The 22,693-nt window shown below is 49.7% G+C and overlaps 1 protein-coding gene across 1 annotated transcript in view; it reads right to left on the bottom strand.

Annotated features, from left to right (window-relative positions):
- Window positions 1–6,260: 6,260 nt before the first annotated feature.
- Glra1 (glycine receptor alpha 1) overlaps window positions 6,261–22,693 on the bottom strand; it is a 75,991-nt gene continuing 59,558 nt past the window's right edge. The window contains exons 6-9 of the mRNA XM_045153123.1: window positions 22,337–22,474; window positions 18,127–18,341; window positions 15,120–15,266; window positions 6,261–6,551 (exon numbers count right to left, since the gene is read on the bottom strand). Of these exons, the coding sequence (XP_045009058.1) occupies window positions 6,261–6,551; window positions 15,120–15,266; window positions 18,127–18,341; window positions 22,337–22,474 (791 nt within the window). The remainder of the gene's footprint in view (window positions 6,552–15,119; window positions 15,267–18,126; window positions 18,342–22,336; window positions 22,475–22,693) is intronic.

Consider the following 22,693-nt stretch of genomic DNA (forward strand, 5'->3'; position numbering starts at 1 on the left):
AAAATTATTGGGCAGCAATTTCTGCTTTGGAACTCATTTTGCTATCCCAAAGAATGATAAAGCACCTCAATTATTGCTTTAAATAACCACACAGCTCCCTCAGAAGGGCCCGGCCCTGTGCCCACACAAGTGAACCTGTCACCCGCAGCACAGCTCCACACACCAACTTCAAGACGTCGGAAAGGGTGCTCTAGTCCACCGTGACCTTCCGGACCCCTCAACGGAGACAGAACAAAATCCTCACTCCATGAACCTAGCCACAAGGGCCTGGGTGAGGGCCTCATTTCAAGATTTCTAAGTAACTGAGCATGACCTTGAACTTCAGGTCCTCCCACTTCCGTTCCCCGAGTGCTGAGATTACAGGTGTGCACCGCCACTCGGTGTATGCTGAAGCCAGGGCTCTCGCATGCTCGGCAAGCTCTCTGCCACACCAACCCAGACCAGAAAGTTTTCAGCTTGAATGGGGAGTTTCGTTCCTTTGTTTGTTTGCTGGAGGTAGGGTCTCACTCTAGCTTAGGCTAAGCTGGAATTCACTATGCAGTCTCAGACTGGCCTCGAACTCACGGCAATCCTTCTACCTCTGCCTCCCAAGTTCTGGGATTAAAGGCGTGCGCCACCACGCCTGACTTGTGAGGGATTTTGACTGACTCAAGGATATTTGTTACTAGGATTTCAGGTTACCAGGAGAACCAAGAACTTTCCAACGCAAACGGCTTCCTTTGTATGGATAGAAACAGTGCTCAGGTCACCCCATCTGTTCCACTAGCACAAGGCACATGTCTTTTCCTCTCCCTTTCATCACAGGCTGCTTTTTTTTTTTTTTTTTTTCTTCTGGCTTCATAGAACTGGAGAAAGGTTCTAGATTAAAATTTCTGGGATTGGATTCTCAGGAAAGAGGGCTCAGTGGGGAAGGAGAAGCCATGTTCTATTCACGGACTTTGCCCGCTGCTTGCCTGGGAAGAAGTGGTTGGTCTGGAGGGTTCAGCTGGTGTAGATTGGCTCATCCCTTCAATGGTCCTTACCAGGCCTCAGTACACAAGCCACCTGGCCATCCAGGAAGCAGTCACAGAGGAAACCCTCTTTCCTCTGGGTAGGAAAACAGGGCTGGGAAGTGCAAAAGATGCTCACTGAATAAATGGAGTGGCTTCCAGCTGGACTCACTGTCCCTGGACTTGGCTCTTGTCACCTGGCTGGGGAATGGCTGTGAATCTCAGATCCTAAACCCAGTCCTAAAGCGAGTGTGCCCTGCTTGCTAGCTTCTCCCAAGGAGGCAGTTGTGATAATTGCATGTTGCAATTAAGAAAGGAGTCTAGGGCTGGAGAGATGGCTTAACAGTTAGGTGCTTGCCTGTGAAGCCTAAGGACCTCGGTTCCATGCTTGATTACCCAGGACCCACGTAAGCCAGGTGCACAAGGTGGCACATGCATCTGGAGTTTGTTTGCAGTGGCTGGAGGCCCTGGAACACCCATTCTCTCTCTATCTATATGCCTCTTTGTCACTCTCAAATAAATAAATAAAAATAAACAAAAAAAATTAAAAAGAAGAAAGGAGTCTAATTTTCACAAAAGACATTGGAAGTGGTGGTGCCCACTTGGCTGGGACTCCAACCTGCTGAACAATCTGTTACCGTGGTCCTCGCAAATGCCATCTCTCTCTCTCTCTCTGAGGTAGGGTCTCACTCTAGTCTAGGCTGACCTAGAACTCACTATGTAGTCTCAAACTCATGGTGATCTTCCTACCTCTGCTTCCCAAGTGCTGGGATTAAAGGCGTGTGCCACCATACCTGGCCAACACCATCTCTTTCTTACGATGCTCATAACACACACTGAAGCAAAGGATCCATCTCTCATCACATTTTAAAAAATGAACTCCAGATGCATGTACCACTTTGTGCATCTGGTCTTACATGGGTACTGGGGAATTGAACCTGTGTCCTTAGGATTCACGGAAGTGCTTTAACTGCTAAGCCATCTTTTCAGCCCTCTCATCAGATTTGCCTCCAAAATATGAAAAAATAGCTTAATGAAAGATATTGATATTTGATGTGCTTTTGAGAGGGATTTTTTTTTTTTTATTTTGGTTTTTCGAGGTAGAGAGTTTCACTCTAGTCCAGGCTGACTGGGAATTTACTACGTAGTCTCAGGGTGGCCCTGAACTCACGGTGATCCACCTACCTCTGCCTACCAAGTGCTGGGATTAAAGGCGTGTGCTACCATGCCCGGCTTTAGCAAAAAAAAAAAATTATTTTATTTGCAAGGGGAGAGAGAGAGAGAGAGAGAGAGAGAGGGAGGGAGGGAGGGAGGGAGAGAGAGAGGGAGAAAGAGAGGGAGAGGGAGAGAAACAGGCATGCCAGGGCTTCTTGCTACTACAAAAGAAGTCCATATGCATGCACCATTTTGTGGGTACTGAGAACCAAAGCCTTGCAAGCGAGTGCTTTTAACCACTTAAACTTATCTCCAGCCCCCAACCCCCGTTTCCTATTTATTGATAGATTAATCAAAGAAATAACTTGGGTGAAGTGATGACCCCTCCTTTGTTTGGACTTTACTGACTAAATACCATATCCATTTCACATGCACACAAATACAGAAAGACCTTTTTCTCTCTGTTCATGCCTGCCTGTCCTGGCTGGTTCCCTATGGGCCTTAGCCAGCACAGGATTCTTGGATACTGGAAAGGACCAGCAGGGGGCAGAGCTGAGCCAGTTACTTGGCTGCACACTGCAAACTAATGGGAAGCCTGGCTTCTGGGAGGAGCTATAGTGTGGGGGAAGGCCTCCTTCTCTACACCACTTTCCAAGTCCCCCTCTCTACCTGAGCTCCAGCTTACACGTAAAAAAGCTTTGAGAACCGGAGGCCCATGCAGTGCACCAGATTTCCACACACTCTATTACACTTTACATCTGCAATCCCAAAGCATGGCATCCCCTGAATTCCAGCTGGAGAAGACGAAAACACTGGGCTCATGGGGCCACTGAAGAAATTGGCTTAAATTATCTAGTTTGATTTTATTTTTAGAAGGGATTTGTTCTTTTTTGATACAGGCCTGATATAGCCCAGGCTGGCTTTGAATTTGTTCTATAGCCCAGGATGACCTTAAACTTTAAATCCTCCTGCCTCCACTTCCCAGGTGCTGGGATTATAGATAGGCTTGTGCTACAACACACTGTTTCATGTGGCGCTAGGGATCAAGCCTGGGGCCTCGTGCCACCTATTCGAACACTGGGCGACGTCCTTAGCCACGTTTAACTCTCTATAGTAATGGAATCTATGTAACTCACTGCAAAGGCCTCCCTGTATTTCACCTGGATGATAGCGTCTCCTTGAACAGACAGTCCCGAGCACATGACGGCGCCGGTGGCTGTGCTGACTGATGTCCTTCCCTACCCTTGGCAAAGTGACCCAAAACTAAGAGCGAATTTTCAACCTTTCCAAAGAAGAAAAGCAACAAGGGATCTTGCGGGTCACTGTACTTGTGCATACGAATCAACATGCCCACATGGAGGGCTGAGAAACCAAAGTGCCGAGTTCCCAGTTGTGCCAACTTCCCACAGGTCAGCACAAGCACAGATTCCGAGCAGGGAGGGGGACGTCCGCTCACGATGCCATTCTCTCCATCATGCATCCCGAGAAGCCACTGCTCCGCACCTCCCCCAGGCCGTTCAGCGTGCTCACGGCAGGATTCGCCTTGCTTTGAGTGCCCCCAGCCATATCTCATGGCCTCTTTCCTGCCCGGGAGCAGAGAGAGTTTATGACAGTAAATTTAAAATAATCGGAGAGAATTGAGTGACATTCTCCACTATGCCTCAAAGAGAAGAGTCCACTGCTTGTCAGAATCTGTCACCCACACAAGGCAGATCACAGTGCACCCATGTCTCAAATATGGGTGGCATGGTTGGCAGAAGCTCAGGGGGCCCAGTTGAGGTTGGGCAAATGGCCCAGAGACTTCTCTGCCCCAGGGTGAGTCCAGAGGCTGCCCCTAAAGGCCAATTTGGAACAGGCTGGATGGTTCTGTTGAGTGGGCAGCGTGTCTCAACACCGTGGGTGCACTGCGACGGAGGCCTGGCATCTGTCTTGGCTTCTCTGATCCACCTGGAGAATAAAGTGCTAGTGATCAGGGCTAATGAGCGGCATCTCCAGAGACGCACAACACTCAGTGTTGGAGTCCTTCCCTCCCTAAATAAAGTGCCTGTCATGTTCCCGAAAGGTGCTCACAGCAGGGCACACTGGTGTCCTTGTCCTGAACTATTTAGTGGCAGTTCAAGTCCTTGTGTGTCTCCACGTCCCCTGCTTTGGACACGTTGGTGGCGGGAAAGGATGGGCTCAGGTGAGCATGTCCTACCCACACAGCTGAAGAGCTCTCAGAAATAAAGCTTCAGGTGCCATGCTCCTCATCCAAAGCCGGAACGTAATTTACCTTTTCTGGCCTGTCCAGGCCAGGAGAAAGGAAGGTGAGACCTGATTGACCTCGGGCTCTGTGAGCCCTGTCACTCAAGCCTCTGAGTTCCATCCGTGTTTTGGCTGCACAGTGCGTTTCTTTTACCTGGTTTCCTGGTGCTCATGTCCTGGCCTTCTGTTTTAGATCTCCAGGCGTTAGGGGAGGAAACTCCCCAGAGACCATGTATCGGGGAGCAGTTGGTCCCGAGTCTCCGCTCTTCATACCACTCCACCATCCTGTGCTAGTTAAGGACACCTGTGAAGCCCCAAGTTGATTGTCAGCAATAGCGCTCCCCATTCTACCAGCTCCGATCTCCCACAATCCGCGGCCCACGGAAGAGCGCCACCAGGGTGAGAGTGGCTTGGCTTGTGGGTGCCCTTCCGCTGGTCGCCTCCGTCAACTCAGTTCATCAAGCCCCTCTCCTTTTCTCCTGGAGTGCCTAGCCAGCCTGAGAACATTCCGGCACTTCAGAATTAGAAGGAAAGAGAAACATTTGTCTAACTTTCCCAAATGTTAAAGCTAAACAAAGCACCTAAAAAAAAGACTTACAAAAATATAATGGGGTCAGCCCCCAAACTTCCCATGATATATGAAATGTCAAAATATAATGAGTGGGCTTTCTAGACATTCCCTTCTCTTCTCACCCGTATTTGTCTAACCAGTAGCAGCCTCAGTCTTTTCCTCTCACCTCTTCAAACCTGACTGCAGAACCATCGAGAAATATATCCATTTCTACCCTCTGGCCCCACCTTCCCCAACACACACCCACTTGCAGTTCCAAAGATACTCTCCCCGCAAAAATAGACATTTGGAAAAAAAGTGCATCTGTTTTCACTCAGTCTATGTGCATATTAGTTCTTGAGATTATTACTGTTTTTAACCATAAAAAAGATTGCATATTGGCAATAGAATGAGGAGACTGTGGCGGTCACTTGTGGGTGGGGCTGGGTTGCATGGGGTGGACGCAGAAGCTCAGGAGCCGGAGGGCTCGCTGCGGAGCGAGGGCAGGGCTCAGCCTGGAGACCGGGGGCTGAGCCGGGGCTGTGGGATGCTCCATCCGCAGGCCTCTGCTCCGTCCCTCCTGTTAGACACCTCCTGCTCCACATCCAACTTTCCCATCTCCACTGCCCATGCCTAGGTTGCACAACTGTCTTGAAGTAGAAGAATGGCTTTTTTTTTTTTTTTTGGCAAGTGTCCACCTGGGCCACTTTGAAGATAGCTGTGGCCTTTGGAGGGGTGCAGTGTGGCACACACCACAGCAAACTCCTTTGTTTTCATTTCCACTCTGGGAGAAAAAAACACAAAAAGCAAACAAACAAAAAAACCAAACAACTGTCCATCACTTTTGGGACTTTAAAAATGTAAGCAGTTACTAGGCTGATAGGTTAAGAAGAAACTCATCTTTTGTTCTTGTGGCTTTGCATTAATGTGAAGCATGAATAGATATCATATATTACACTGCTTTCCTCCTGCTCTGGGGCAGATAGCGCTCCTCTGAAGCACAGAAACTGCTCAGCCCATGGACTTGAGTTTTGAAAGCTGTTGTCATTCCCAGCGCCCTGCCCCACACTTACCCCACCTCTTCCTGGTGGCCCTTAGTTCTTATAATATAAAAAAAACTCCCCTCCCACCCCCAGCCCACCCGAGGTTAAATGGATATTGCCACATTCTAAGATGCACCCACCCCGTGATTCCTGTTGCACGTGCTGCTGCAGAGAGTCGGGGTGCGCTGTGTCCCTCCCCCTCTCTCTCTCCCTGTCCCCCTGTCTCCCCATCCTCTTCCTCAGGCTCCCAGCCGCCCTCCGGCCCACCCGCCCCGGCCGTCACTGGTTGTGGACGTCCTCCCTGCGGACGATCTTGTAGATGATCCAGTAGAACATGTTGAAGATCAGGAAGGCCATGGGGAAGCCGATGCGTGAGATCTTGTCGATCTTCTTGGCCCTCTGGATGAAGAGTTTCCGCATCTCCTCCGGGGACTTGGACGGCGCGGGCGGGGGGTTGGCGGTGTTGTTGTTGTTGGCGCCCTTGACGGAGATGCCGTCCTTGGCCTGCAGGCAGGCGGGGCCCATCCCATAGGCTGAGAAGTTGAAGCGGCCTTCTCCAGCTTCATCCTCCTGAAACAGATTCAACATAGGGCTCTACTTAAAATAAGACAGGGGCTGGGCACCCTCCCTGCAAGGCACTCCCCTGAGGGCCACGCCAGGCCATCCGGTCTTCTGCCTCCCAGGCTGCCTGTGCCTGGATGCTGAAGGCGGCCTGGCTGGCTGGGGTGTTAGGCCTTAGAGAGGGGCGCCACTCCTATGCTGAAACAGATGCAAACCAGGGGATGAACAAGGGGCGAATTCCAAGACCAGGGAGCTGTGCAAGGCCTCCACTCTGCCACTGGATGACGAGGTGACTCCAGGTAAGTCACGGCCTTTCCTGGAAGTTTTCCTGGAAGTAGCGATAACACCCATCCCTCTATCCCTTAAGGCTCTTGGGCATCAGAGCTTCCATTGGCTTTGGCTGGCATTCAAAGGACTCTTGGGGACATCCCCTGCTTTGTCTCTGTTACCTCCTCACCCTCTTCCCCACCCCGTGACAGCCCAGGAGGGAGTTCCCACGAGCCTTGTGTGCTCACGTGAGGGGTCTGTCACTTGACGGCAACCTGGCATTCTTCATTTGCCTCCAACTTACCTTTCCAAACCCAATCCTGTCCCTTGCTACACCATATGCTTTGTAGCCCTGCGTAAAATGACTGTGCACTTTTCCTACTGGTCTGTCCTTCCCTAGGTCAGCGTGATCTTGTCTGAACTCTTTTCCTACTGGTCTGTCCTTCCCTAGGTCAGCGTGATCTTGTCTGAACTCTTTTCCTACTGGTCTGTCCTTCCCTAGGTCAGCGTGATCTTGTCTGAACTCTTTTCCTACTGGTCTGTCCTTCCCTAGGTCAGCGTGATCTTGCCCTGTGGGAGCCATGGAGGCCCTGCCGTTGGTTCTTTTCATGCCCAGGCCTGCTTTTGCTCTGTTCCACATGACATGCACATTGTCATGGAAACACTAGTGTTTTGCTGATCTGTTGATTCAGTGTGAGGCTCAACCTACCTGGGTTACTATAAAACATGTTATTGGTTATCGGCTGCTTTTTTTTTTTTTTTGTGGTTATTGTTTGTTTTGAGACAAGAGTCTTACTGTGTAGCTCAGGCTGGCCTGAAACTCACGATCTTCCAATCTCAGCAATCCTGATAGGATTGCAGGTGTGGGCCACCACGTCCAGCACTAATGAGGACTTTCTAGTAGGATGTCATTGGCAGTAGGATAATTCAAATCTTGAACATGCTAAATAAGACCTCAGGTAGCCTGGAGCCTGTCCACTTTTCTAGTCTCACTCAGGTTGTTGTCAATGTCACATATTCTCCAGTGACCCTGAAATATTTTCCTATGTTTGAGAATGTCATGTTCCCTGTCTGGGCCTCTGCCTGTGCTCTAGCCTCCCAATCCTACTTCTGTCTTCCACTCAGAAGCCTTCCCAGAGCTCCTGAGGAGACGTGCTGTCCTTGCAATGAACCCCTCCAGGTCTCCTTTTGTAACAAGCTCATATTCCATTGTGTTGTGATTCCTTGGTTCATGCCCTCCCCTCCCTTGACTGCGATCCCATGAACACGGAGCAGCCTTCTATGTTGACTGCACCCTCAGCAGTGAGTAATCTGGGGTGGTGGATGGGACTCACCTGTAATCCTAACACTGGGGAGGTAGAGACAGGAGGATCAGGAGTTCAAGGTCATCCTTGCCTATATAGAAAGTTTCAAGGGCAGCCTGGGCTACATAAGACTGCCATTAAAAACCAAAAGCAGGGCTGGAGAGATGGATTAGTGGTTAAGCCCTTGCTGTGAAGCCTAAGGACCCCGGTTCAAGGCTCCATTACGCAGGACCCACTTAGCCAAATGCACAAGGGGGCGCACGCGTCTGGAGTTCGTCTGCAGTGGCTGGAAGCCCTGGCGCGCCCATTCTCTCCCTCCCTCTCTCTCTGCCTCTTTCTCTCTGTCACTTTAAAAAAAAAGCCAAAGCAGGGGCTGGGTAGAAGGCCCAGTGAAGTGCCCGCCATGCAAGCACGAGGGCCTGAGCTCAGATGCCCAGCACCTGTGTCAAAGGTGGCATGGGCCTGCAATTCCAACTCTGAGGAGGGGCAAGCTGGAGGAAGGGCTCTCTGGCTGGGTAGTCTAACTGAAACAGCGAGCTCCAGGTTCAGTGAGAGAGCATGTCTCAAAAAATAAGGTAGAGTGTTTGAGAAAGACATTGATATAGACTTCTGGCCACCACATGAATGTGCACACACATACAAATGTGAACATACACACACACACCCACACACCCACACACACACTCGCAGAACAAACCAACAAAAAAGAGTAACTAGGACGGAGCCTGCAGTAGATCAGAATTAGTGCTAGCTGGTACACATGCTTAACTATGTACAGATGCAAACAACCATTGCAACACCATATATATCAAAATGTTTATCTACATGTCCACACCCCATGCGCTCCTCCTTTTCCTTCCCTCCCTCCCTTCTTTTCTTTCCCTTCCTTCCCTTTCCTTCCCCTCCTCCCTCTCCTCCCCTCCCTCCCTCCCTTCCTTCCTTCATTTGTTAACCACAGGAAAGGAAGGAACCCAGGTTTTGACTGAGGTCCCCCATGCCTCCCAGATCAGTGTTCCACTCTATCCTCGAGTAGAAATATAGGCCTGTTATTCCAATTACAACCAGAAGGTGGCAGGACACACGTGCCTATCTGCTTGGAGATGGAGCCTGGAATGTGGACATACAGAAACCCACTGAGGTAGCTTGAGTGCCTGCTGAGTCAGAGGCACACAGAGGTCTCCTAACAATCCTCAGAATGATGCTGGCCAGGGACTTGGAAGGCCGCATGCTTTCTGGCCAACAAGTGAGGCAACATGGTGGGAGTTGGGGACCCTGGCCCAAATCAAAGTCTCCCAGAAACCCAGGCTCAGAGCAAGTTCCTCGCTATACACTGTTCCATCTTGGGGGCCCCCCAATTTCCCCTGCAATCTTACTGCTCAAGGGAGGTTCCTGCAGCCTGACTTTGTCTAGGTCTCTCCAGACTGGTGACTCAAAGGAAGCTTCCTCGGTGAGCCCGCCTTCCCCACCCTTATAGAGTACTTATGCGTGAGGTCACAACAACACAGAGGCTCCCTGGGAGGAGAAATGAGGGATGAAGGGAACGGGCTCAGGAGAACCTGTGGGCAGAGGGACAGTGGTGCACTGGAGAACTCTGCCTAGAGGGAGTTCCAGGGTGGGGACACGTGCGGGGACGGGTGTCAGTGTAGCTGACTGCTACAGACTTCTCAAGTAATCCAGAACACGGCGAGGAGATGTGTGTGGTGTGCACGTACCTCTGTGTGTTCGTGTGAGTGAGTATACATGTGTGTGTGTGGGAGAGGGCCTTCCTCAGCACTGCCTACCCTATCTTTTTTAAAAAAATATTTATTTATTTGAGAGTGAGTGAGAGAAAGAGGCTGACAGAGAGACAGAGAAAATGGGCACGCCAGGGCCTCTAGCAACTGCAAATGAACTCCAGATACATGCACCACCTCGTGCATCTGGCTTTAAGTGGGTACTGGGGAATCAAACTCAGGTCCTTAGGCTTTGCAGGCAAGCGCCCCAGCCATTGAGCAATTTCTGCAGACCTCCACCTTGTTCTTTTGAGACGAGTGCTCACTGAACCTAGAGCTCACTGATGACGTCTGACAGGCTGGCCCACAGCCCCAGGGGCCCTACCCCACCGTGCCAGCACTGGGATTATAGGTCCGTGCCGTTACCTCCAAGCCTTTCTATGCTGGTGCTGGTTCTAGTTCAGGTCCTCATGCTGGCCAGACAAGCACTTTACCCCCTAAACCAGCCGTCTTCTCAGCCCAAGAAGTGGTGTTTTCTTTCTTTTGCTTTCTTTTTTTTTTTTGACTGGACATGAGACCTGCTCAGTGGGAGGGAATTCTTACTTGCTACCGAAAACCAATCAGAAGCCTATGGCTTGGATGGTCATAGACCCTAGAGGGAAACTTCCACTGTTCTCTGGCTAAAAGAAAAGGTGATGACAGGCTGGGGAGATGGCTTAGTGGTTAAGGTATTTGCCTGCAAAGCCAAAGAACCCAGGTTCCCCGGGACTCACAAAAGCCAGATGTATCTCCCCCCGCCCACCACCACAGAAACTGACTGGTGCGTTCATGATACAGCAGCAAATACCAACAACTCCACTGAGAAGGGCTCTCAGTGGAATGAGGATGGGGGAGAGCAAGTGTAAGAACATAACCTGATGGGAACATGACCTGTGCATTCGATGAAGCTGTCAACAAAAAAGTGAATTAGGGCTGGAGAGATTGCTGAGTGGTTAAAGCACTTGCCTGCAGAGCTAAAAGACTCAGGTTCAATTCTCCAGGACCCACATAAGCCAGATGCTGAAGGTGGCACATGTGTCTGGGGGTTCGTTTGCAGCAGTTAGAGGCCCTGGTGTGCCCATTTTCTCTCTCTCTCTCTCAAATAAATACATAAAAATAAATATTTAAAAAGTGGATTAAAGAGATGAGCAGGAAGGGGGCTGGGCAACAGGATACTTGAGACATAAATAGAAGGAAGAAAGATATAGGGAGGAGGAAATTTGGAGGTGGGGAAGGGAATAGGAGGACAGGAATCCACAAAAAACAACTTGTATTTGAAGATGCCATAAAGGAAAACATGTTGAAAGAAATTATGTCTTTTTAAAATCTGGGCAAATTGTTTAAAACGTTCTTTTGTAACAAGGTCTTGTTTTGTAGCCTAGGCTGACCTTGAACTAGTGACCCTATTGCCTCAGTCTCCTGAGTGCTGGGCTTGCAAGTGGGTGCCCCACATCTAACTTTATTCCAGATTTTGTTTTGTTTCTTTTGAGACAGAGTCTCATGCTATAGCCAAAGGTAGCTTGAACCCAGTATGTAACCCAGGCTGGTTTCCAACTTGTGATCCTTTTGCCTCAGCCACCTGAGAGATAGGATTACAGTATGTATTACACACAAGCTTTATTCCAGAATTAAATAAACAAAACAAAACAAAACAAAACAAAATAAAACAAAACAAAACTGCTGGCTAAATTAAAAAGATTTGCATGCAACATTTGGCTTTCTGGTTACAAGCCTTGGTACTGACTCTTATTTATTTAAATATTTTGTTTATTTTTTGGGGTCAGGGCCTCAGGTAGCCCAGACTGTCCTCAAACCCATTCTATAGGCTAGGTTGGCTTTGAACTCCATTCTTTCTGCCTTTACCTCCACAGTGCTAGGATTGTAGGCAAATGACAATTATTTAATTATTCAGACAGGATCTCATATAGCCCACACTAGTCTCTTGCTATGTAGTTAAGGATACCCTTTAACTCCTGATCTTCCTGCCTCTACCTCCCAAGTGCTGAAATTATAAGAAACAGCCACTGTGTCTGGTTTATGTGGTGATGGGATTGAGTCCAGGGACCCATACATGCTAGGCAAGCTCTCTACCTGACAGTTACACCCCAGCCCCCAGATTATTATTATCATAATTGTTTTTGAGGCAAGCCCAACAGTCTGGCTTTTTTTGTTTGTTTGTTTGTTTTTTGAGGTAGGGTCTCACTCTAGCTCAGGGTGACCTGGAATTCACTATGTAGTCTTAGGGTGGCCTCGAACTCATGGTGATCCTACTTCTGCCTCCTCAGTGCTGGTATTAAAGGCATGCGCCACCATGCCTGGCTTGGCTTTTTTTTTTTATGCAAGAGAGAGAGAGGGGGAGAGAGAGAGAGAGAATTGGCACTCTAGGGCCTCCAGCCACTGCAATCGAACTCCAGACACGTGTGCCACTTACTGCACATGTGTGAGTTTGCACACTTGCGTAACCTTGTACATCTGGCTTATGTGGGAACTGGAGAGTCCAAAATGGCTCCTTAAGCTTCCTAGGCAAGTGCCTTAACCGCTAAGCCATCTCTCCAGCCCTAGATTATTACTTTTCAAAGGAGAGGCAGTAAGGAAGGGCTCAGACTTGAGACCGTCTAAGAAGTCCTGTCCAGCTTGCTGCCACCGCGAGGTGCCTTTCCCAGTGAGGGCTCAGAAGGATGGCTCTCTCGTGACTCCTGGGGGAATCCTCTCCTTGGAATAGCAGCCTCCTCCCTGTGGTAAACTGCCAAGAGTTAATTGAATCATGTCGCTCATGTTTAAGAAACATACTGATGGAAATCTCTCTATGTGTAATTGTTTTAATCCTTGCCACTTGGGTGGCAGGAACAAAATTTAAATCTGTTTTGGCCTCCCTGACTTAATCATTACCACAGTCTCCCCTTAAGCCAGGCCTCTTTTCAGATGGAGAAATAGCCACCACAGCAAAGAAAAGAAATAGCCTACCACAGCGAACTCACATAGCAAAGAAAGTAAAGAGATAGCCACCTTTGCTATCACACGTGGGATGGGCAGATTGTTACTTTATTTATTTATTTACTAGGGAGGAAGAGTTTTATTGAAGTAGAGAAGTTCCATAATGGCAAAAAAAGTTGGCCCACTTTTTCAGGACCGAGGAGAGAGAGAGAGAGAGAGAGAGAGAGGGAGAAGAGGCTGTAAGCCAAAACGCTAAAAGCCACACCACACAAAAGCATCCTTAGGAATTCTTGCTACTTTATTTTTGACATAGGGCCTCATGTAGCCTAGGCTGGTTTCAGGCTCACTGTGTAGTCAAGAATGACCTTGAACTTCTAATTCTCCTACCTCTACGTCCTGAGTGCTGGGGTTATTTATTCATTTATACTACCACACCTGACTTATATGGTGCTGGGATTGAACCCAGGGCTTCAGGCACACAACCAATTGAACCAAATTTCTAGCCCTTGACAGATACTTTATTTTTATTTATTTATTAAAGATTTAATTATTTATTTTTATTTATTTATTTGAGAGAGAGAGACAGAGAGAGAGAGAGAGAGAGAGAGAGAGAGAGAGAGAGAGAGAGAGAGAGAATGGGCACGCCAGGGCCTCCAGCCACTGCAAACGAACTCCAGACGCGTGTGCCCCCTTGTGCATCTGGCTAACATGGGTCCTGGGGAATAGAGCCTCGAACCGGGGTCCTTAGGCTTCACAGGCAAGTGCTTAACCGCTAAGCCATTTCTCCAGTCCAAAGATTTATTTTTTAATTAATTTATTTACTTGAAAAAGAGGGAGAGAGAGAGGGAGAGGGAGAGGGAGGAAGGGTGGTGGAGAATGGGTGTACCAGGGCCTCTAGCCATTGCAAATGAACTCCAGATGCATGCACTACCTTGTGCATGTGGCTTACATGGGTCCTGGGGAATCAAATCTGGGTCCTTTGGCTTTGCAGGCAAGGGTCTTAACTGCTAAGCCTTCTCTCCAGCCCTCGACAGCTATTTTAAATAGGTCAGACCAAATCCTGTAGGACTTTGACACATTGTGGGTCTGTGGTGTGACCTGATAGATCATTGTCTGTGGGTCCTAGGCTGTGCTAGTTCATCCTAGGAAGGTTTCAGGGCATCCTCTACAAGTGGAAGGCCTCTTCTCTATTCATTAAGTTTGTCTGTCTCTAGGCTCATGTGTTTACCAAGGACTTTGGTATGTTCACTGTGTTCCAGGCTTTGTGCTAGGCACCAGGGGCACAGCACCGAATAGAAGTAGACATGACCAAAAATAAAAAAGCAGATGTGATCTAAACCTTATGTAATTCATGGGAGAGGAAGCCAGGATACAACCACATGATTGGACATACGATCAGAAATCCTCACACGTGTGCAGAAGGACACAGCCAGGTTCAGTGAGAACACAGTCTTTGTTAGTACACTCAGCACGTTTGTCACATGGGAAAACAGAGGCACCTTCCTCTCCAGGCAAGGACTGCAGTCCCTTCCTCTGGGCTAACACAGATCTGAGTGAGGACACTGCTTAGCAGAGAGCCTGTCTTGTGTAGGGCCTTCCAGGACATAGTCAGCATGACTATCCCAATGATCTTGTTGAGAACCTTGACAGAGGACCTTCACGAGAACTGCAGGGAAAGATGTGCAGCTGAGGACTACAAGTGAGTGCGCTGATGCCCCCCCCCCAAGTCATGGGGCTCACCCCCCAAGTCCCGTGCGCTTTCCAGAGAAGACAGGCCCGCCCCGTTCCTTCCTGAATTCTGTCCCTCACAAGGGGAGAGGACCTCCGCAGTGGGGGAGGGTGATCTTGCTTTTTCCTTTCCCCAGAGGCAGGAAATACAGGCCTGGAAGCCCAACATTCTATTTATTTTCTGTGCCCTTGTTTTGGATTGGCTTTGGAGCCAGAGCTGCGTCTCAGAGCCTTGTTCTAGACAAGCACTCTACCCGGCCGCAGCCCCGAACTGGCCCTAGACATTCAAGTCCAAGATCACACTCTTTGTAAGTCCCTCCTGGAGCTGCACCCACCGAAACAAGCAGCCTTTGCAGACTGGCCCTGCCCACTATCTTTGGGGCATACAGTTTGACCATAGCTTTTGTCTCAGCATTTCTTACCTTTGAGGTCGTGTGACAGTCGCAGGTATGGCTTGGGGGGGACTGCTAAGCTTCCAGGCTGGAGTCCCTGTTCACGCCTGTCTTATCCAGTGAGGATAGTCCCGTGACGCAAGGCTCACAGGGCTGTTTAGAGCTCTTCCGTTTTCCTCAGGTGGTGACCCAAAGACCTACCTTGTGATGTCGCCGCTTCCTCCTAAAGCGGAGCAGCTCTTTGTGCTGCCGAGACACGAAGTTGACGGCGGCGTACTCCAGCAGGGCCGAGAACACGAAGAGCAGGCACACGGCCATCCAGATGTCGATGGCTTTCACGTAAGACACCTGGCCAGAGGGTGGAGGGAAAGCACTGCTTGGTGAGAAGGGAAGACAGCCCGGTCTTGTGGGCCTGAAATATTGCATGGAAAATTCCAGAGGTCAACAGTTTGTCAGTTTTGAGTTGCATGTTGTCTTGAGGGGTGAGGACAAAGCTAGCATCATCCTGTTCCATCCTGCCCAGAACGTGCGTCATCCTCTCCCCTGTGTGTCCACGCCATATATAATGCCCACCCACTGGTCACTTGGTGGCCACATATATGTCAGGTTCATTGTCATGATAGTTCATGACACATTCAAGTAACCCTCATTTTAGTTTTTCAGAGATTGAACCCAGGACTTCACACTTGTTAGGTGAGCACCCTACCACCAAGCCATATCTCCAGCCCTCATTTTATTTATTTATTCTTTTATGAGAGAGAGAGAGGGAGAGAGGGAGAGAGAGAGAAAGAGAGAGAGAAAGAGAGAGAGAGAGAGAGAGAGAGAGGGAAAGAGGCAGCAATGTGCCACATTGGCTTATGTGGGTACTGGGGAATCGAGCCTGGGTCCTTAGGTTTCTCAGGCAGGAGCCTTAACAGCTAAGCCATCTCTCCAGCCTCCCCATTTTATGTAACAATATCCCTAAAGTATAATAGCAGTGATGCCTACCACTTGGATAGGACAAGAAAAGCTACAAAGTGTGTCCTTCATGTGCGAAGGTGAAGTTCTCAATTGAGTATGGAAGGAAAAGGAGAATGCTTTCCTGTGCTGACAAGCTCTCCTGTGAGAACAAATCTGTGTACAAAACTGCTGTGGTCTAAGGAGAAAAGGCCCAGTACGTAGCGTTTGGTGCATCCATGGGTTGAGGCACACCCCTGTGGATGAGCGTGGGTGGGACATTTCCACCTCTTCAGTTTCTGTCCTCACCACCCACTGTTGCCAGTTTCTTGGCTGTGGCATTTGGGAGGAGGGAGCAGAGGAGACAGGAGAAATATAAAACAGGCCAGGCAGTCCCGTTAGGTGTGAAAAGAGCAGTTGGAGCTCTGGGCGTTGGTGTTTGCTGGCTGATGGTTTTTCTCTGCTGTACTGATTGATATGTGATGGAACGAGCCAGCATATTCCACCATTGATGGTGTTTTCCCCTGGGTTCTGTAAGCCTGAAATAAACACTTTCCTCCTGTAAGCTGCTTCTGGTCAGATGTGCAGACCAGCCTTCCATATGAATGCACTAGTGATGCAACATGCCCCTTTCATGACCGGCCTTCCACACGAATGCACTAGTGACGTAACACACCCCTTTCATGACCGGCCTTCCACACGAATGCACTAGTGACGTAACACACCCCTTTCATGACCGACCTTCCACACGAACGCACTAGTGATGTAACACGCCCCTTTCATGACCAGCCTTCCATTCACATGCACAAGTGATGGAACACGCCCCTTCAATGACCAGCTTCTTTCACACAGCATGTTTTTCAGGTTCATGAGCTCGTTTCATGCACACACAGTTTATTTGCATGGCTGAATAATATGTTTTATGGACACATAGTATTTTGTTTATTCACTAACAGTTGATGGACATTCAAATTTTTGCCACCTTTTGGCTAAAGAAACAATGTCACTCTGATCATCCGTGTGAGGACTGTATGGACAACTGCTATCTTCTCCCTTGGGGCTCCGTGGGGCCTTAGGTGGCCCTGTTCCAGTCCTAACCTTCGCAGCCCAACAGAGCCTTGGAAGCCAACGGCCTGGGAAGCACCATGGAGAGCAGCCACCAGGCAGCCTTTGGAGAGGCAGGGCACAGCTGGTCTGCGTCCAAGCCCTGCTCTGGGGACCTGCCCTTCTCCTGTCACCTATCTTTCCACTTTGGTGTGTGCGTATGTGGTACACGGGGCGAGGTTGTGTGTGTGTGTGTGCAGGGGCACGCAGCCCGTGTGCGAGGGTGCAGAGGCCAGGTGGAGAGCCCCAGCGTCCTCTGACACACACCCAACTTCTCGGAGTCACAGTCACTCACGGAGTCCACAGCTCCATTTCTCGGCTAGACCTGCTGACCAGGGAGTCCCCGCGACCCTCCTGTCTCTGCCCTCCTCAGTGATGAGGCTACATATTTTTACACAGGTGCTGGGGATCCGCTTCAGGTCCTCATGGCTACGCAGCAAGCGCTCTGACCCACTGAGCCGTCACCCCAGCCCAGCTTCAGCGTACCTTGACGCTCACTTACAGATTCCACACCAGGTTGCTATTATCTGGCCTAATTTGGAGTTGGCTCAGTGGGAACAATGTTGTTTTAAATCTGAAGAGCATTTCTTGAAAACAATTACAAGCAATTGCTACTTAAAAGCACTGAAGCAAAACAATAGGATAATCAACAAGCCCAAGAGGAAGCTGGGGGTATACCTCAGCAGTGGAGCACTTGCCTTGTGTGCCCCAGAGCCTGGGTTCGAAACACAGCAACATCAAAAAATAAAATAAATAAAGAATAGGGCTGAGGAACAGAGTGAAGAAACAGGATGCATGTGTCATGTTGGAGAATGAGAGAGAGAGAGAGAGAGAGAGAGAGAGAGAGAGGGAGAGAGAGATTGAGATTGATTGATTGAGAATGGGGCAGAATGCATGTGTAATGTTGGAGAATGAGGCTGTGTGTGTGTGTGTGTGTGTGTGTGTGGTGTTGATGGAGAATGGACAGGAGGCGTGTGTCATGTTGGAGGGCGAGGCAGCTCAGAGGGACTGTTGTGTTGTGTCTGGTGGGATGACCGGGCGTCAGAGCGCCTCTCACGGGAGGTGCATGGGCGATGACACCCTCCCTGTGCTGCCCACCTCCCAGGCGGGGCAGGGCTCCGGGCTCCCTGTGCCCCAGGTGTCCGTGCTCTCGGCGGGGGCCCCTCACCTTGGGCAGGGACGCTCGGGAGCCAGAGCTCTGCGTGGTCATGGTGAGCACGGTGGTGATGCCCAGGCCCACGCGCGCTGGCGCCGCGTCCATGTTGATCCAGAACGAGATCCAGGACAGGATGACGATGAGCAGGCTGGGGATGTACATCTGGATCAGGTAGTAGCCCATCTGCCGCTCCAGGTGGAACCGGGCCTCGATGCAGGTGAATTTACCTGCAGGGAAGCACAGCGAGAGGCTCATGCAGCCCACTGGATGGGGGCGGGGGCGTAGGTCAGAGCAAGCCTGGGTGGAGCGCTGGCCCGGCCTCACGCTATCGCTAGTCTCTGGCAAGTGTTTGCACCGCTCCATGTCTCAGTTCCTTCGTTAGAGTGACCTGGGATGGCCCACTTGTCCTGCACCCGTGGGTTCTGTGCCCACGGATCCATCCAAATGCAGGTAGGGAACGTTCAGAAAGCAGTGCCTCTGTTCTGAACATAACCCTAAACAAGACACTGAGGTAGACAGAAATCACCTCGAGATGATCTGACGTGCACAAACCATGCACGGGCACTGCACCATTTTACATCAGGGACAGCATCCTCAGATTTAGGCATCCAAGAGGGTTCCTGGAACCAATCCATTGGGGATACTAAGAGATGACGGTAATAAAAAGTAATGCCAACTCTACATGTGACTTTTGTAAGGTAAATGAGGTGATGCTTATGAACAGCATCACAGTGGTCGCACATCGTGGATGCTCAGGATGCTGCTGTCATCATCGTGGCCACCATTGTCCTTGTCATCTTCATTGTCACCACCACCATCATCCTCATCACTGTCAACGTCATCGCCTTCACCATCACCACCACCATCTTCGTGTTCTATTGTTAAGAGGGAGCCAGTGTGGAGTGTCCTTTTCCCTTCTTCCCTATTGTCCCAAAATGCGATTTGATCCCGTCACCTCTTATAGAACATTTTGTTTCTTTCTCCTCCCCTTATATAAGTGAGTTCCTATTCAGTACAGGGAAGTTCAAATTCTTTAGACTGCCCTTCCCAGTAGAGTGCTGATCTGTCTTTCTAGCCCCTTTCCCTTTTATTTTTTCATTTCAAATGTATGTATGTATGGGTGCACGCATGCCATACATACACCATTTTGTATTCAAATTTAATATTTTTATTTTACTTTTTTATTTATTTGAGAGGAGAAAGAGACAGAGGGCAGGAGAGAGAGAGAGCGAGAGAGAGAGAGAGAGAGAGACAGAGAATGGGTGTACCAGGGTCTTTAGTCACTCTAAACGAACTCCAGATGCACACACCACCTTGTGCATGTGGCTTATGTGGGTCCGGGGGAATTGGACCTAGGTCCTTTGGCTTTGCAGGCAAGTGTCTTAACTGCTAAGCCATCTTTTCAGTCCCTGTATTCAAATTCACGTGGGTCTGGGGAATGGGACCTGGGCTGGCAGGCGTTGCAAGCGAGCACCCTTAACCACTGAGCCATCTCCCCAGCCCCACTCCCCCTTGTTCCCTCCAGTAATTACTCCCTCCGCTCCATCCTTGCCTGGAGCCTCACACTTCTCAGGTTTTTATCTCTCCGCCCCTTTGCCAAAGGCCTCTCTTGGTTCCCATGAAGAGCCCAGGAAATTCTCCTTGCCTTTCAGGGCAGTTTGCTCGTGAGCAGGCAGAATGCCCTGTGTCAGGAATGCTCTCTCAGCTTTGTCATGGCATCTCCAGAGCTTTCCAGGTATAGAACAGCCGGTGAGTGGGCAGGGTTTTCTTTCTCTGTCCTTGGCACTGGACAGGGCAGGTTGGTCTTCTCCGTGTACCACAAGAACAGGAACCATGCCAGTGCCAGGGCAGTTTCGGTTCCCATCCACAGAACTGGACTTCTGGAGCTCTAGGTGGTCAGAACCCTGTCCATCTTCTCTCCGCATCCCCACAGCCCCGAGCACAGAGCTCAACTCTCCCTTGAACGTCAAGGGGAAGAACAAAGGAGATAAAGGTCTCGGAAAAGTTGCCCTACCTGCCCGCTAATGTGAGCGGTGCCACTGTGAAGGCAGGGTAGCAGATGGCTCTTGGAAGGACATCAGAAGTGGGATTGGGGGATCATGAAGCAGCTTTCAATAGATGAGTACAGAAAATGAAATGTTCATCCTTAAACATAAGGAAATCTTGCCAATTGCAACAACATGAATGGACCTGGTAAACATTTCCATACCAACGGGCCAGATGAGGAAAGACAAGCCCTTTCCCTCCTCATTCATATGGAGAATCTGTAACAGTCGATCTCATAGCAGCAGAATGTTGGATGCTGCGGCTTGCGCCGGAGGTAGGAGGAAACGTGGAGATGTTGGTCAAAGGGCACCAAGATTTAATTATGCTAGATGAATTAGCTCTGGAAAGCCAATAATGCGACCAGACTCAGCAATGCTATAGCATATCCATATACTTGACATTGACCAAGAGGTCAGACCTGTACTCTGTGTGTGTGTGTGTGTGTGTGTGTGTGTGTGTGTGTGTGTGTGTGTGAGAGAGAGAAAGAGAGAGAGAGAGAGAGAGAGAGAAAGAGATGAAATGATGGCTATATTATCTTAACTGGCTGTGATTACTTCATAGTATATTCAACACCAAGTTGTACATCTTTAACATATGTATATGATCTCTTATTTTGTTAGTCAGTTATACCTCAAGAGAGTCAAATAAAACTGAAATGCCATATGCTGGTAAGTGCTGTGTCTGTGAGCCGGGGATTTCTGGGTCCAAGGTGAGGATGGCTTATGGCCGTTGTAGGGAGTACTGTTATCTCTAAATTGCAGCCTGCGCAGAGACTCTTTGGAGGCTCTGACCCTTCTGTGAGGTGCCCTAGATGGGGGCATAGATGGTCCCGCATACTCCAGCGCCTAGGCTGCCTGCTTTTTCACTGGGGTTTCTGCCTGCAGTGGCTTCTCCAGGTTCCTTTCCTCCATCTCTGCCCATATGTGGCCGGTCACCAGCCTGTAGCATACCTGTGGTGGTTTGATTCAGGTGTCACCCATAAACTCAGGTGTTCTGAATGCTAGGTTCCCAGCTGATAGAGATTTGGGAATTAACGCCTCAGGGAGGCAGTGTATTGTTGGGGGTGGGCTTATGGGTATTACAGCCAGTGTTCCCTTGCCAGTGTTTGGCACACTCTCCTGTTGCTGTTGTCCACCTGATGTTGGCCAGGGCATGATGTCCACCCTCTGCTCATGCCATTGTTTTTTGCTGCCATCATGGAGCTTCCCCTCCAGTCTGTAAGCCAAAATAAACCCTTTTGCCAACAAGCGGCTCTTGGTCAGGTGTTTTCTGCCAGCGATGTGAGCCTGACTATGGCAGTACCGCTCAGCTTCATTCATCGAGCAGCTTCCTCCCAGCCTGCCAGCTGTGACACCTCTGTTCCTCTCCCACAGTGCTCGAGACCATTTGTCCCCATCCACGACGGGGCGTGCAAAGCCCATCTTGAGCCAGACCCAGTCCCTGCAGGTACTTAGCCTCAAGCAAAGGGCTGTGCAGGTCACAGGAGACAGAGGAGCTGACCAAAGTCCTGTGGCTCTCAGGGACGAGGACACTCTCCAACTGGCTACTAACTGTAACCACAGTGTCCTGGCTTCCTCTGGCTGTGGTTTTTTTAAGGCAGCATTCTCAACTCCTATGCCATCAGAACCGCGAGTTCCCGTGTGGCAGAACTGGCATCTCTACAGCAGCTCTTCCCATTGCTGCAGTGATAGCATTCCTACCTCAGATAAAGACTGTATTCGTGCACTTCCTTTGTAATTAGGTGTTGCCTAAGCTCAAGTTAACCTTCCCAGGACTCACAGGAATATGATTTCAGAGCTATTCAAACAATTATTTCAAACCTATTCTATTCCATTAACCACCAGGTAATAAACACAGTTGTACCCATCAAGGGTAACTTGTCAGCTCTGTAGATCCAGGGCTAAATAATAAGGTCTGAAATAACCTGGAGGGGGAATGGAGAGATGGCTCAGCAGTTAAGGCACTTGCCTGCAAAGCCTAATGACCAGGGGTCGATTCCCCAGTACCCATGTAAAGCCAGATGCACAAAGTAGAGGATGCATCTGGAGTTTGTTTTCAGCAGCTGGAGGCCCTGGTGTGCCCAATCTCTCATTCTCTCTCCTGCTCCAATAAACAAATAAATTCATTAAAAAAATTGCCATGACCCCGGGTCCTGGAGCACGCCGCATGTACCCACCTGTATTATAGTGCTTGGTGCAGTATCTCAGGTCCTTTTCTTCCTTCAGGATAAACTGGGGCAGGGTCAGCCCGTCCGCCACCTGCACGGCTCCCTGCTCCTGCCACTCAAAGATGAGGTCGTTCATGGTGTATCCAACTGGCAGGGTCAGAAGAAGGGGAATCAAGAGGGGGTCTTCGGCTGTGGGTTTGGTCAGGGTGGCAGGCTGGGAGAGGCCGAGTCAAGGGGGAACTTGGGAGACCCCGTTGTCTTTTCTCCCCCCCACATCCCCTACACGCAAAGGAAGTGAAACTGGCCGAATTGTTTATGGCCCTCCCCGGCCCTCCCCGGCCTCCCCCCTCTTTCCTTATTCTTCAT

This window comes from Jaculus jaculus, chromosome 6, assembly GCF_020740685.1.
Source record: "Jaculus jaculus isolate mJacJac1 chromosome 6, mJacJac1.mat.Y.cur, whole genome shotgun sequence".
NCBI lineage: Eukaryota > Metazoa > Chordata > Mammalia > Rodentia > Dipodidae > Jaculus > Jaculus jaculus.